Below are 16,960 nucleotides of genomic sequence, written 5' to 3'. Positions count from 1 at the left end.
TGCACTTGATCCATATCATTTCCATTTTGGTCAAAAAATAAATTCTGTATAATGTCAGTTTTCTTCAATATATTAAGACTTTTTATGCACAGACAAATTGTATGTGTCTGCGTGTGAGGGTGTGACTGGAGCCTCGGCTGTAGGTCTGGGTACAGGCTGCAGGTGCCTGGGGAGCACTGTGCGCTTGCTGCACAGAAGTAGGTGCTGAGTCTCCAGGCTGGGAAGCTGTGATGTGCAATGAGAGCTGTCTGGGACGCTTATTTAGGAAAACTTCCCTGTGAATCTTCACTCTTCCATTTCATTCACAACCGAATGTATGGCTATCAAGAATGCAGGGCCTTTATATAAGGGTATTGCCAGTACTATAGGAAGTAGTAAAAAAAAAAAAAAAAAAGATTCTCATAACTACAGTTCAGAATGGAAATCTCTCCTTTCTGGACTGTCAAAGATTAAGGGCTCTCTTTCACCTGCTCTTGGTCACTTTTTTCCTCCTGTTGACCACTCGGCCCCACTTAAAGAGATAAAAAGCCATCAGTTCCACAGACATATGTTTATTTCTTAAAGTTTCTATCTGCATGAACTTGTTTGTAACCCAGTTTTCCCAGTCCCCCTAATTAATGAGATATCCTAGGTTTTCTCCTCCGCAACTCACAGTCCAGTTGAAGCCACAGAATCGTAAGCGATGCTCCCAGTATCTTGTCCATTGTTTCTGGCACCAGTGCTCAGTGGCAACTCCAGTTCCTCTTCTGCTCTTCTCAGCCAGCTAGAGCTCTGACTTTAAGTTCACACCTGCTTTTATTCTTTCATTAGGCCCCACTCTCTCACAAGGGCTTTCTCTTAAACCCCTAGCTCAAAAGTAGTATTTCTCATTCTGTGCTAAATTAGAATCACTGAAAATTAAATTCATTGGGAATCTGAAATGACCCCCTACAAGGATAAAAGTGCAGGTGAGAATTTCTCTCACACTATCCCCTTCTTCCTTTTCCTTACACCTCCTAGAAGGTTAAAAATCATGTATCAGGACAGTTTGATGTTTTAATAGGACTAGTGTTATTTTACAATGGGGAAGAGAGAGACTCCCATGAAGTCACAAGATTAGTATGTAGGGAGCATTTCTTTTTTATTACAAATACTAATTAAAGTCTATTGAGGATACACAAGGGGCATAATATATCATTACAAGCAAAGTTTATGGAGCAGAACATAAAGATACATAGTCCTTTTGCCCTGATGGAATTTACATTTTAACACCATCATTTGGGGTTTCCACACTTTACATGATCCTAAGAATTAATAAAATATAATTAGATCAATTTCAATTTATACTTCTTATAAAATATAAATCAGGCAAATAAAATGTTTCCAGAATAAGCATGGAGAAAATAAATTGAGAAGCACTGGAATAATTTGTTCTGGAGAATCTTTTGTCTCCAAATTGATAAGATTAGCTAGGAAAATTCTGCAGAATTCAGAAGATATGGGACCATGATCATTCAGTAATGAAACATTTTTGATAGTTCTCATACTGAGTTACACCTTATTCTCACAGGTAAAATACAAAAATGTTAAGAACCAATTTGGCTTTAGAGGTCAACACATCAGGGTATAGAAACAGAAATTAAGGAGCTCATTTTTTTTTTTAAGAGTTTGTGTTCTCTGTATTTGATGTCATCTCAGACACTATCAAAGAAAAACATCATCACAGTTCAACAGGAGACAATAATAACCATTCCCACTCCTCAATCTAATTCCATCTACTCCAGCTCTCTAAGGGGATTTTTTATTGTTTGTTGAATTTTTGGTGTGTTTTATTTTTTATTTATTCATTCATCCATGCATGTCTTCAATATATATTTACTAGTGCCTAAAATGGTCATCCTTGGGTCTCATTCAAGAAAGAAACAGAAGTAGCAATCTTCAGTTAACCCGCTCCCAGTACAAGTACATTCAGATAAAAGCTACTAAAGAGAAATGTGTTTCTATATGATGGGCCCAAGAAAATGATAATGGGCTCACTTCTGGACTCAGTCAGAGTAGTTCTGATGGAGGAGCTGCTTGAACTGGAACTTACACTGTATTTCTTAGTAAAGAATGGGGTAAGGGAATTCTGGCACTGATTAACTCAGTATGATTGGAGTCTGGGATATATCTGGGTGAAAACATTATAAATTTATATTAGAGAAACTAATATGGCCTTAATGTCAAAGGATAAAACATGCTGTTCAAAGAAATATTAATTTTCAAAGCCATATTTTTCAAACTGTTAGACTAAAATATACAGAGATACTATTTAGGTAGATAGATAGATACCTACTTACATATAAGATTCAGAGATTTAAATTGAAGCAAAGTTGGAGATAAAAGTTTAACAGATATTTAAAGGATCCTTTCTGGCTAGTTGAAGAATCTGTATATGTGGGACAAAAGTTAACTGTCTCTGAAGCAGTGTTGCCCCTCTGCGGCCATGTAAAGATATTACTCTGAATGATTTTATATAGCTTCTTGAAATGGGGAAAAGACTAAAATTAGAACATTTTCTCACAACGTATACAAATATAAACTCAAAATGGATTAAACACCAAAATGTAAGACCTGAAACTTTTAAAACTTGAAAAAGAAAATATAGGCATTAAGCTCATTGACATTTCTCTTTGCAATACTTCTTTTCTGTCTCAAAGGCAAGGGCAACAAAAGGAAAAATAAATAAAAGGGACCAAATCAAACTAACATAAATCAACATTCAGAAAACTAAGATCATGGCATCTGGTCCCATCACCTCATGGGAAATAGATGGGGAGACAGTGGAAACAGTGTCAAACTTTATTTTTTTGGGCTCCAAAATCACTGCAGATGGTGATTGCAGCCATGAAATTAAAAGACGCTTCCTCCTTGGAAGGAAAGTTATGACCAACCTAAAGAGCATATTAAAAACCAGAGGTATTACTTTGCCAACAAAGGTCTGTCTAGCCAAGGCTATGGTTTTTCCAGTGGTCATGTATGGATGGGAGAGTTGGACTGTGAACAAAGCTGAGCACTGAAAAATTGATGCTTTTGAACTGTGATGTTGGAGAACACTCTTGAGAGTCCCTTGGACTGCAAGGAGATCCAACCAGTCCATACTAAAGGAGATCAGTCCTGGGTGTTCTTTGGAAGGACTGATGCTGAGGCTGAAACTCCAATACTTTGGCCACCTGATGCGAAGAGTTGACTCATTGGAAAAGACCCTGATGCTGGGAGGGATTGGGGGCAGGAGGAGAAGGGGACGACAGAGGATGAGATGGTTGGATGGCATCACCGACTCAATGCACATGAGTTTGGGTGAACTCCGGGAGTTGGTGATGGACAGAGAGGCCTGGCGTGCTGCAATTCATGGGGTTACAAAGAGTCGGACACAACTGAGTGACTGAACTGAACTGAACTGAATCAAATTAAAATCTAAAGCACAGCAAAGAAACCATCAACAAAAATAAAAGGCAAACTACTGACGGAGACTAGATATTTGTAATAAGGGATCAATATCCAAAATACACAAAGGCATTATATACCTCAATAACAAAAACACAGTCTGAATAAAAACTGGGCATAAGACCTGAATAGCCATTTTTGGAGTGATTCAAGAAGGGGTCTTGAGCCATGGATCCAAGTGGCCTCCAGAAGCTACAAAAGGAAAGGAAACAGATTCTTCCTCAGAGAATCTGGAAGGAATCAGCCCTGCCAAGACCTTGGCTATAGACAGCGAAACTGATTTTAGACTTCTTGCATCCAGAACTATAAGAAATATTTTGTAAGTGGTCAAATTCATATTAAGCATTGAGCAAATCTTTTCTGTTCACTTTGCTGCACTCATAGGATGGGATACCAGTGCTTGCTGTTGCCTGTTGGGATACATCGCAGTGAGACAGATCTGAACATTCTTGAGACACCCAACCAAGCCGGATAAGATTTCTCTCTTCCTTTAGTTGCTTTCAATGTTTACTGTTTTGGAGTCGGGCATACTGTGGGAAATATTTATTTTAATTCTGTCCTCTTATCAGCTACTTTTTTAGTTACAAGTTAGAGGTTCTAGTGCAGAAGGAGATAGACTGAGAAGGGAAAAGACCAACACAAATCTGTAGGGCTAAAAAGCGTTTGTGGTTATACCTATACCAATGTCCGTAAGGAATACTAAGCACTGCAAATGCCCTGTGGAGGTCTCACGGTGTGACTGAGGCTGGAGGAGGGGCTGAGCCCCGGGAGGGTTCCTGTAGAGGCCGCAGGTGCGTGGGGAGCACCGCGCTGCGCAGCGCAGAAGTAAGTGCCCGCGTCTGTGGTCCGCGGAGAGGAAATGCGCAGTGAGCTGCGGCGTTCTGCAGGGACTGTGGTGGCCTTTAATCTTCCTTCCTGCTTTGTCCCTGAAGGAATGTAAAACAGCTGGATGATGCGGCCCCCAGGGTTCTGAAGATACCAATTCACACTCATTGGGGAAGTGGAAAAATTACACGAAAGCGTGGAGTTGGCTCCCTCCTGGAGACTCAGGGCCGGGGGACTCTGCTCCACATCCACCCCTCGCACACCTGATGAGGAAAGAGAAACTGTCACAGGCGAGGGTCACCATAACTCCTACAAAACCCTGAAAGTGCCTCCACCACCACCCCCACCCGCTCCTTCCCCGATCCCATAGATGATGAGAAGGATAGAAAGTCTGCAGGACTTGTCAGCTCCTCTCTCTCCCTTAACAATACAGCAGCTGCTCAATCCTTCAGATGCCCCTGGGAGGCAGCCCCAACTCACAGCAAACCTGGGCAAACAAAAGCCCCAGCACAGTGCCTGCTAGCCTCTTCATAATGCTTCCTCTTCTTACTGAGACATTTTCACTGTCAGATACTTCACTAAACCCTGAAGGAGGGAGTGTCATTAGCTGCTGTGGAAATGTTCCTGCTCCTGCAGCCAATCAGCTCACCCAACAAGTCCTGCTCAGGCCCTCACTTTATGACAGGAAGCCCCGCCCTCCCACCTCAACCAATTCAGAATGGACTAGAGAAGAGTGAGGAGAGTGAGAAATAGAAAGGTCATGATTTTAGGACTTTAGGGTCATTTTCTAACAACATTGCAAAGAAGGCAGACTCTGATTTGAATTTGTGGAGGATTTTAGGGAAGAGAAAACAAACGTTAATTATCTAGCTGGCATGGATGCAGGAGATTCTTGCAAAATGAAATTTTATTTCCCAGAAGTTCTCAGGAGCCTTTTTTTTTTTTTTTCTATTCCCTTTGGCATTTCTTATGCACTCACCTGTGATTCTGAAGGGTGCTCATGAATCAACACAGTATTCATAGGAGTCTTTGCTGGAACATTTTGCAATATTAGACAGGTTTACTTTGTGTATATATATATATATATATATTTATTTATTTTAGACTGAACCTACATAAACAGTGATATTATTTTTTGTCACTTGATGAGCATTGAAAGTAGAATTGTAAATAGCTTTATTTTTATTAAAACTAATAGTTTTATGTTTATATTTATTAAAACTCATTCATGTCGAAGTACGGCAAAACCCACCACAATATTGCAGAATAATTATCCTCCAATTAAGATAATAAATTAATTTAAAAACATAATTTAAAAATAAATTTTAAATAAAATTTCATGTTTAAATGAATTTTATTATTATTTTTTTAATTAGAGGATAATTGCTTTACATTGTTGGGTCAATTTCTGCTGTAAAAGTGAATCAGTCAGTATTTTATAAATGTATGTATGTGTGTGTGTGTGTGTATATATATATATATACACACACATGTATGTCTCTCCCCTCCCTCTTGAGCCTCCCTCCAATGCTCTAGTTCCTCACAGAGCACCAGTATGGGCTCCCTGTTATATTGCAACTTCCCATTAGTTATCTATTTTACACAAAATACAGTTTAACTGTTAACTATTGTTATTTTTTATTCTGTTTTTTGCCTCTGGTAGGTTATTTTAAGAGAAAAATAAGGGTTTTTAAAACATATGAAAGGCAAGTCTTTGCTTTTTCTCCAACTCTATGAATAATAATGGTTCTGTGAATATGGATTTTGAGGTAAAAAGCATGGAAAATGAGGACCCATATATTTTCACTGAGGTAAAATTGAAGTGATCTGCAGGCACGAGGATCAGATGAACAGTTCGAGATTACAGCAAATGTTCACTAAAGGAACTGTGGGAAATGGTGTAGAAAAATAAAGTTGATTAGAATCAATATCTATTATTGGGCACACAGTGGGTATTAGAGAAGTTGAATTAGAAAAGAGGAGAGGGGCAATCTGAGTGGGTCACTTGGAACTTTGCATGAAAATGTGTTTAACCTAGAATGCCTGTTACAGGCAACCTCTAGATAAAGCAAACCTTTTTTCTTCCTACTCTCTTGTCTGGACATACAAGAAGAGATAGGGAAGTTCACTAGAGGGAGGAATAGTTGCATCTCCACTTCAGGGGGCCCCTGAGAGCCAGTGATGTGGCTGTCAGGCGGGTCACTGACTGGGCTCCAGTACTTTCTGCAACAGCAATGCTGAATCAGTGAGACCAGGACAGACCTACCTATAAGGAGACAATGTCTCTATTCAGATTTCAACCAGAACTCTGTTCTGTAGAGGCAGGAGCATGGAATATGATGTTACTGATTCCCTATGAAGAACATTCCTAACAGGAGAAGGGTGCTAGAGAACAGGGCTATAAAAGAAGGAAGCTGAGAGCCATATTGCGTAAGATCTCCCCGAGGAGAAGGAAGGAATGTGCCAGAGTGTGCTGAGTCCTATTACAGGGAAATTGAGATTCAAAGGATCCTCATGCAAGCAAGATCTAGTGACTATCAATGAGATGCTTCCTTGATAATCACTGCTCCTGGTGTTGAGCCTGTTCAAATGTGCACCTCAGTGAGCTGTGAGGTACAGAAGTTCATAGAAGTGAAATGGAGTTTTATTAGAGGTGACATTTCCGGTTAATGCAACATCACCCCCTGGAGGTCAACAATTGGAGCAAATTTCCTACTGAGTCTTTTGTGCCCCATTTCCTCCCTGTTCCTCCCTAGGCTTAAATTTCTTCCCATTCTAAGCTGATAAGAGTGTTTTCTGGGGTTTGCATATTAAGTTGTTGTTGTTGTTGTTCAGTCACTAAGTTGTGTCTGACTCTTCGCGAGTCGTGGACAAGAGCATGCCAGGCTTCTCTGTCCTTCGTTATCTCCCAATATGCTCAAACTCATGTTCCCTGATAGCTCAATCAGTAAAGAATCCACCCACAATGCAGAAGACCCTGTATGGATTCATAGGTCGGGAAGATCTGCTAGAGAAGGGATAGGCTGCCCACTCCAGTATTCTTGGGCTTCCCTGGTGGCTCAGCTGGTAAAGAATCTGCCCGCAATTTGGGAGACCTGGGTTCAATCCCTGGGTTGGGAAGATCCCCTGGAGAAGGGAAAGACAACTCACTCCAGTATTCTGGCCTGGAGAATTCCATGGTCTGTGGGGTTGCAAAGACTAGGACATGTGCAACTTTCACTCATGTGTTCATTGAGTCAGTGATGCCATCCAACTATCTCATCCTTTGTTGCCAATCTACTCCTCCTGCCTTTGATTTTTCCCAGCATCAGGGTCTTTTACAGTGAGTTAGCTCTTCACATCAGGTGGCCAAAGTATCAGAGAATCAACTTCAGCATCAGTCTTTCCAAAGAATATTCAGAGTTGATTTCCAGTAGGATTGACCACTTTGATCTCCATGCTGTCCCAGGACTCTCAAGAGTCTTCTCCAGTACCACAATTCAAAATCATCAGTTCTGTGCTCAGCCTTCTTTAGGGTCCAACTCTCACATCCATTTATGACTACTGGGAAAACCGTAGCTTTGACTCTATGGATCTTTGTCGGCAAAGTGATGCCTCTGCTTTTTAATACACTATGTAGGTTTGTCATAGCTTATCTCCCAAGGAAAAGTGTCTTTTAATTTCATGGCTGCAGTCACCATCCCAGTGATTCTGCAGCCTAAGAATATAAAATTTATCACAGCTACCATATTTCCCCCACCTATTTGCCATGAAGTGATGGGACCAGATGCCTTGCTTTTAATTTTAGAATGTTGACTTTCAAGTCAGTTTTTTCTCTCTGCTCTTTCAACCTCATCAAGAGGCTCTTTAGTTCCTCTTTGCTTTCTGCCATTAGGGTGGTGTCATCCACATATCTGAGTTTATTGATATTTCTCCCAGCAGTCTTGATTCCAGCTTGTGATTCATCCAGCCCAGGGTTCTGTGTAATATACCCTGCATAGACTTAAATAAGCAAGGTGACAATAACAGCCCCAACATACTCCAATCCCAATTTTGAACCAGTCTGCTGTTCTATGTCTGATTCTAAATGTACCTTCTTGACCCACATACAGCTTTCTCAGGAGACAGTGGTGAACTTCCCCTATCATTGCTCCTTTCAGATATTGAGTGGTTTTCACAAATGCAGAAGGTTGAACTAAACCAAAATCAAAATCTCCAATGAGTTAATGAGACATAATTGACTGTTGTGGTATAAAACATGCAGATTTCCATGTCAGGTGTGTGAGAAGAAGGCACGTCTCCATGTTGCATTCATACACGTGAAGAAATACCATAGAAGGTCTAGTCTCAGGATGTAGCAACAATAAAGTTTAAGTGTTGCCCTAGCTGAGCCACATCATTTTGTCTGACATCTTTGAATAATCATTTGGTGCACTTTAAATCATGGTAAAAGAGAAGGCTAGAGATCTCACTCAATGATGTGGCCAATATACTGGTAGGAGTCAAGGTTCCTGGTGTTCACTAGCAGTCCATTTAGTTGAGGGAGCTACAGTGACTGGAATGCCTGTTTATCTGTGTCTGCATTTCCCCCTGATTACCAAAAACACTGTCTTTCTTTGACTTTCCCTTTTCCTTCTGACAATGGCTCTTCCTCGGCGCTGGTCCCAGAGCAGCAGCAGGCCTGGGTTTGGGTGTGGGCTGCAGGGGGCTGAGGGGCACTGTGTGGAGGCTCAGGGGTGTGTGGCTGAGTCTTCAGGCTGGGATCCTCAGATGTACATGGAGCTGTCACCCTTCTTAGTATTCAGAGTGACTTTCACTTGTCCTTGCTTCTTTTCATCCCCATTTGCACTCACTACAAACAGGTTCTTGGGGCTTTTTCAGGTTCCCATCTGTACCCATGTGAAGCATAGAAAGACCTGGAAGGGGAACTGCAGGTGAAATTGGCGCTCTCTCCTTCCTGAACCACAGCAAGGCAGGACACTCTTCCACAGTCAAGCGGCTGCTCACTCCTGTTCAGAAAGACAGTGTCAGTCAGAGAAACTGATTTCTCTACAGAGTGTCATTCTTCACATTCTCAAATATTAGAATCTGGAGGTGCCTGACTACAAAATCTTCTTTCCAGTGAACAACTGAAATAAGCAAAGGAAACAGCATGGTTGATGTTCAGTCACTAAGTCACATTCGACTCTTTGTGACCCGTGGACTGAGGCACACGAGTCTCCTCTGTCCTCCACTATGTCCTGGAGTTTGCTCAAATTCACGTCCATTGAGTCAGGGATGCTATCTAACAACCTCATTCCGTCTCACCTAAACAGTATGGGGTAGGTGCTAAAAGTCAGAGCAGGGCCTTCCACTTACTCAAACTTAAATTGTGTGATGAAAAGTGAAACAGGATTGGAAGGCGTATCAGTGGCCAAATTCTGACTAAATTCCCAAGAAAAGAGATGCAGCTAAGGTTAATAAAGGAATATCTGAAAAGCCTCATTAACGTCTCCTACTTAGAAGTATGATTATATGGTTGGGGAGGGAATGCTAGATAAATATTAGTGTAGTGTAGTGAAAGGCGCTTAGTTATGTGTGACTCTTTGCAACCCCAGGGTCTGTAACCAACCAGGTTCTACTGTCTATGGGATTCTTGGGGCAAGAACACTGCAGTGGGTTGCCATGCCCTCCTCCAGGAGATCTTCCTGACCCAGGGATTGAACCTGCATTTCGTATGTTCCAGCATTGGCAGGTGAGTTCTTTACCACTAGCACCACCTGGGAAGCCCTGACACACACACAGAAGTCACTACAAATCAATTTCCTTTTTTTCCCCTCCAGATCACAGCAATCAGCCCACTTGCAGCAATCAGACCGCTTGAGGATAAGAATGTGAGGCCAAGACCACACCATTCAGAAACCTCGTTCACTATGGAGCTTATTTCTGATGAAACTACTAATTCCTTGGTAAAATTTACCCACATATTGGAGGGGCTTTGTCCAAACCAGGAAGTATATGTCTCCAACAGCAGGGAGCATTCCTTCAACTAAGAAGGCAAAATCCTGAAATCTAAAGCCATCATAATTATTTGAAATAGAGGCCAAGCCAATTGACCACTAGGTAAATTAAATAAATATTGCTTGAAGAGGATTGCAAGGTAGAAATATTGACATCTAGATAAAAAAATCCAAATGAGTTCAACTTAGTCTTTTATTTTAGAGTTTGAATAGTGTGAACTCTAGAAATACTTTTATCTTTTGCACTACACACACACTCACACACACACACACACACACACATATATATATATATATATTGGGTTTCCCAGGTGACTCAGTGGTAAAGAATCCATCTAGAATGCAGAAGATGCAAGTTTGATTCCTGGGTCAGGAAGATACCCTAGAGAAGGAGATGGCAACCCATGGTTGTCCAACCCAAGGTTATATATAACCTTCCTGGGTCCACTTGCTCATGTGGATTGCAGTGAAGCAAAATTCAGTGTTTATCACAGGACACCAAGCAAGTAGTCCAGGCAGCCAGGACTCAAAAGGCTGGAATTCACTGATGGCCTAGTGTGTAGGTGACTATCACTGAGGATGAGTCAGATAGAAATTTGTGACTAAACAACAACCAAGCATCACAGCAGAGAAGGCAAAGACAAGGGGCACAGGTCTTGATAGGGAGACAAGCTTAGGGTGTTAAAGGAATAAAATCTCCTTGTAGCCCTTGTTTTTCCCAGCACACTATTACACAAGAAACTTACTAAAGCATCCAGCACTGTTAACTGGTTAGTGGATGATTTCCTCATCTACTGATCCTGGGGCAATCGAATCTATGGTTTGGCATTTTTTCCCTAGTTCCCTTTAACTTCCAGTTTAAACCAGGATTGTCACCACCACTAAGACTTCTAGGCACTATGTTCTGGGGTCAAGTGCTTCTCCATAGTCCACATCTTGCTTCTAAGGAGCCCCCTCAAAAGATATACTCTGGCTGGCAATAAAAGCTGGAGATGCTTTTCACAGTTAGGAGAGTTATGGCTCATTTCCCATAGATTAAAAAAATGGGAATAATGAAACCTACCTCACAGGATTTTTATATTTAAATTGGATAATGAATCTGAAATGCAAACCACAGTGCCTGACAAAGAGTAAGCTCAATAAATACCAACTTTCTTTGTTCTAGTAAAGCCTACATCTCCTTCAATGTCCAGGTCTGTGACCTATTACTGTTTGTTCTTTACTCCACATCAGTTCAATGATGGAAGCTTCTAGGAAGTTCACTTAATCACTTATTTTCCTGGAGACAGTCATTATTTTTCCCTATTCCCTGGGGTCATATTCTCCTAGCCACATTGACACACTCAGAATACTGAAAGGACCCAGATGGAACCCTCAGGTAAGGCTTTATTTTCATTAAAGTTTTCATATATTTATTAGCTACTGGATATCACATTTCTCAGTTGGCTCTCCAAGATTTTGTCATTCTAGTTATCTGGTTTCTTATTGATTTGAGGAACTTTTAATATATTCTGTTTAACATAATCTTCATCTGAGTCCTTTTTCAGAAATACATATTGCAAATATAGTTTATCAGTCTGTGCACTAACTTTCAAAACTCTTAGTAGTGATTTATAACAAACACAATTTAAAAATACATTTTCATGTTCATAAGATACTACCTTGAGAGTTTTGTTTGTTTTTTCTCTTTAAGCACTTTAAAAATATTTTACCTTGGTGGCTTCTATTGCTTCTGATCTCAAGTAAGGTATCATTCTTAATGATGTTTCCTAGAATACAATATGGAAAATTTCCATGGGTATTGGCAAGATTGTTTCCACTTAAATAGACTTTTGAATTTGCCTTCAATGCCTTGCAGTGAAGGTTGCAATTTTCTGCCAAAACCAGAGTGGTGGATGTGCAGAATTCCTTATTCAAATTTATGGTTTTCCTCATAGCATTGCTTCTGAATAAGGAGATAGTTTTATAGGAAGTCAAGTATAGCAGTGAGTGGAAATGCTTGCTATGACCAAAGAGGTTATGGGATGGGTAATAGATGAGGTAGCTATAAATACCAGCAATAATCATGTGGCCATTTGCAGGAATGAGAACAATAATACTTATGTGAATTTGTTTTTCATTTTGATATGAATATATTTATGTATTACATTAACCAATTTTAACTCCTCTCTCCCATTTGCCTGCCTGTAGTAACATAAGATATGCTAATATAAGTCAATCTTTTATCTTATTATAACTCAGTAGTGAAGATAAAGGATTCAATGGGAGAATGTGGCTTAGCTAGAAAAGAAAATAACTTCACCCCCAAGTGGATAAATGAACTTGCTATAATCTTTGCAGGATGAGGTTAGAATCTTTTGGGTTGAATGAGGAATTACTGCATTATATTAGCAAGAACCATGGTGTTGGAAAAGACTCTTGAGAGTCCCTTGGACTGAAAGGAGATCAAGCCAGTCAATCCTAAAGGAAATCAACCCTGAATATTCATTGGAAGGACTGATGCTGAAGCTGAAAATCCAGTAATTTGGCCTCTCAATGAGAAGAGTCACTCATTGGGAAAGACCCTGATGCTGGGAAAGATTGAACACAAAAGGAGAAGAGGGCGACAGAGGATGAGATGGTTAGATAGCATTACCGAATCAAGGGACAGGAATCTGAGCAAAGTGGGAGATGGTGGAGGATAGAGGAGCCTGGCAGGCTGCAGTCCATGGGGTCACAAAGAGTCAGACACGACTTAGTGACTGAACAACAACAACAACATTAGCAAGAAGCATAGTTTTGCTTTCTTTATTCAAAAGTGTTAAGAGAGTACAGATGGATGCCAGGTTAACAAAGAGGGTACTGTAGCAGCTTTGTACCATCTAAACTAACTGGAAATATCTTTCCCAGAATGTGCTTCCCATATTGTTCTTGGTTAGGGTTGACCACGAAAGAAATTTGTGTAACATTTGCAAGGTGATTGTGATGAAGTAGCCATAGTTTTTATGTTTGGGCAGTTGGTACAGGGCTCCAGGGACTATGGTTGCTCACTCATTTTGCTGCTGATCTGATAGCTCAACTTATTGTTGACTCACAACTCCTTCACTTCCCACCAAACCTCCCCCTCATCTTCTCTGTTTTGGGCCAAGTATGCATGTAGCATGATGCCAAATGACACCCACTTCTCCTAAGGTCACCCACTACTGTGAGACTGAAGGAGGTGAGACAGACAAATTTTAGTGTGCCTTTGTGGTTTCCATTCACCTCATGGTTCTAGTTTGTCCTTATGAGTCATAGTTTGTCCATGCTTTGGTCTATATCCAACTTTCTTCTACAAGTATTACTCTAGCTGACAAGCAATGAGTTCAGTCTCAACATCAGATACCAAGATAACAGTTTTGCACACACTCTTCCACCAGATCTAGCAATTACCTGAGTTCTAATCTTTATAACTAATTTCTTACTCCACACCACTGGTGGTTCTGCTTCTTTGATTGTACCTTCAGTGACACAAGACTAAGAACAAAGGACTAAGGAAATTATTTTTATGATGATTCCAAGTAACTATACACAGATTTGTGATGTGAGTGTATTTTAGTGAAACTGTCACTTTTAATTATTTTTGCAGCAAATTTAGACAACTTTACACATGTTCTGTATGATTGATTTAAAGTCAAAAATTCAAGAGGAGAATGTTAACAGTAGAAAATTACTGTTAACAAATAACACCAAATAACAAAGAAGAAGCTTTTATTTAGAATTAAATCCTATGATCCAGACCACAGATGAAGCAACCACATGATTACCATTTCTTGCTGGGATCTGCAGGTGTGCATTTCAGCTGGAGTCCTGCAGCAGGGAGGCTCTCTCTTATTAAGCTCTGGGGTTTTTGTTTAGCTTTTCCCATTACTTCAACCACTGTGAGTTCATGGAGAGCACAGAAGTACTTTGCAGTATCTTCCAGCTGTAAGGCTGAAATGGTGAGGCTGATGGAGTGATCTGCTTTCTGGAAGTTTACAGAGTAGCGGCCATCCCTTGGATTCCCATATTCTGAATACTGATGAATAAGGTAAGTCATCTGTCCACTGGAAAGCTGCTTGTACCACAAAATGAAGTAGGAGGTCATGTACCAACTTACTTCATACTGACAGTTCAGAGTGACTGACTGCCCCACTTGACTGGTTATGTCTGGCTGGTCTTGAGTAACTTTCTGGGCCACACCAGATCCTGTGGAAAAAAATAAGAAAACAGAGTTGAAATAATGAACAAAATAATGTAGGATACTTTATACTGATTTTGGACCCATATATCTACAAACCAAACTGAAATCATAAGACGCTTGCTTTTCTCCAGTCCTCGTTTCCTCCCCAAGTCCCGGTGAATCACCACGTGCCTGTGTGCAGTCCTTTCACCCTGAACACCGCACCCGTGTTTGAGAGCATCCCTACCAGAGAAGGTGAAGGCCAGGAACACCCAGAACAGACTGGAGAGCGGCATGAGGCATGGATTCCCCTGCGCAAATGTGTTTAATTCTGCCTCAAGCTGAGAGGTCAGTGCCTTTAATTGCCTGAGAGCACATATACATAGCACCTGGGTTCCTTGTGACTCTCCCCCAAAACAGGAAGTGGAGTTTGTCATGTAGATCAACCACACGGTCTGTGCACAGATGGAAAAAGTCTCAGTTCAGTTCAGTCGCTCAGTCCTGTCCGACTCTTTGCGACCCCATGGACTGCAGCACACCAGGCCTCCCTGTGTATCACCAACTCCCAGAGTAGACTCAAAGTCATGTCCATTGAGTCGGTGATGCCATCCAACCATCTCATCCTCTGTCATCCCCTTCTCCTCCTGCCTTCAATCTTTCTCAGCATCTTTTCAAATGAGTCAGTTTTTCGCATTAGGTCGTCAAAGTATTGGAGTTTCAGCTTCAGTAACAGTCCTTCCAATGAATATTCAGGACTGATTTCCTTTAGGAGGGACTGGTTTGATCTCCTTGCAGCCCAAGGGGCTCCCAAGAGGTTTCTCCAATGCTACAGTTCAAAAGCATGAATTCTTTGGTGCTCAGCTTTCTGTATGGTCCAACTCTCACATCCATACATGACTACTGGAAAAACCATAGCTTTAAGTATATGACTACTGTCTGGCTCACCACAAATCTTTACTTTTTCTACCTATTTTTCCCTGGTCATTATGTTTGGCAGATCCTGAAAAGGGGCATAAAGAAAGCAATTAATATTAAAGATTTGAACTGAGGAAAACTGAAGATTAAACAAGCTGACATACATCAGTAGTTATTCAGTAAAATAATTTTTCCATCCTGTTTAAGATATAACTTTGTATAGCCTATGAAACATGCTTATAATCTACTGATTATTCATTCATTAGCCTTCACTTTCTTTTCTCTATCCAGAATCTAGTGACTGTTTTAAAACATTCACAGATCTTAGGTCTCCTGAATGAAAAGCAATCTTATCCAAAATAATTAATGTATCTCTCTCTCTATTTTTTTTTACTCAGTTCCAGGGCTCTACTTGGGTTTTTCAATAAACAAAATTATTTCAACATGAAATGATTTTTAAAAAAATCAGTCCATCTGAATTTCAGAGTCTACTCAGTGGCTTGTATTTAAATGGAATTATAACAGGAATAAAATATTCTTTTGAAATCTGATATTGATTCTTATGAAGTAGACTGAGGGGGATCAGGGTGTTCAATCCTATTACTCTAAATGTAGAATTGCACTTACTAGATCATGTGTCCCAGAATTATCAGGTCACATTTTCTGTCTCATTGGTCCAGGGTATTCAGTCTCACTTGTCAGTCATTATTATTTCTCTTTGTAAAATAAAGTTAGGATAGACATGCTGGAGTTTTCTCTGATGTAGTACTATGATGCACTCCTACAAAACTTAATATCTGCAGACAGCAACATGTCAACCCCACAGAAGTTGGTGACTGAACTTTTGTACACTGTTTCATGTTCATGTGGAATGTAGCTGTCAATCTTCCATTGGTTTCATTGCTGTAATAGATGAATTAATATAAAAGAACCAAAGGCAAATAGACAAGTAGAAAAGAAAATACAGACAAGTTCAAAAAAAGTGCCAGTTCATGTAATTTAAGATCAAAATAAGTCATGAATGAGTGAAGCAGAAATGAAAGGTTGTATTTATCTGAGACATCCACTCTTCTGTCCCATTTCACTTCTGAGTGCTGACAGGCAGCGAATGCCTGGGCTTGAAATTCTTTGTAACCAAGCAGAGGAGATCATGAATGACCACAGCAGCCTGTGCAGCAGCATGATGTTATAAAATGTAGATATATATTAATATAGTAATCACATATACATTATTAAACTGATACTGATAAAATTTTTTATCAAAATACAGACTGTAATATTACACATCAGTTTTTATATGTGCTCTTTGGTTTTGATATGAAGCTCTGTGAAGTTTTATCACATTTATAGGTTCTTGTACCACCACTAAAATCATGACACAGAATTGTTCCATTTCTCTAAAGAAGCCCTCTTTGCATACCCTCCCCATGCCTGCAATTCTTTATAACCCCAGTAACTACTGATCTTTTCATCTCTGTATTTTGTCCTTTTGAGAATGTTGTATAAATAGAATCATACTATGTATATAATCATAATAATCCAATAAGTGTAATCATACACCATGTTGCCTCTGAGATTGACTTTTTTTCATTCAGCA

The 16,960-nt window shown here is 40.2% G+C and overlaps 2 gene segments (V, D, J or C); both read right to left on the bottom strand.

Moving 5' to 3' along the window:
• Nucleotides 1-82: 82 nt before the first annotated feature.
• Nucleotides 83-4,831, bottom strand: LOC133067045 (T cell receptor alpha variable 22-like). The segment is given in 3 exon segments: nucleotides 83-183; nucleotides 4,272-4,553; nucleotides 4,771-4,831. Coding segments are annotated over 3 exon segments (435 nt in total).
• A 9,218-nt stretch (nucleotides 4,832-14,049) lies between these two features.
• On the bottom strand, nucleotides 14,050-14,744 carry LOC133067044 (T cell receptor delta variable 1-like). The segment is given in 2 exon segments: nucleotides 14,050-14,474; nucleotides 14,696-14,744. Coding segments are annotated over 2 exon segments (474 nt in total).
• Nucleotides 14,745-16,960: the final 2,216 nt, after the last annotated feature.

This window comes from Dama dama, chromosome 12, assembly GCF_033118175.1.
Source record: "Dama dama isolate Ldn47 chromosome 12, ASM3311817v1, whole genome shotgun sequence".
Classification (NCBI taxonomy): domain Eukaryota; kingdom Metazoa; phylum Chordata; class Mammalia; order Artiodactyla; family Cervidae; genus Dama; species Dama dama.
The sequence above is the reverse complement of the archived record's forward strand: the minus strand, read 5'-3'. Positions and strand labels throughout refer to the sequence as shown.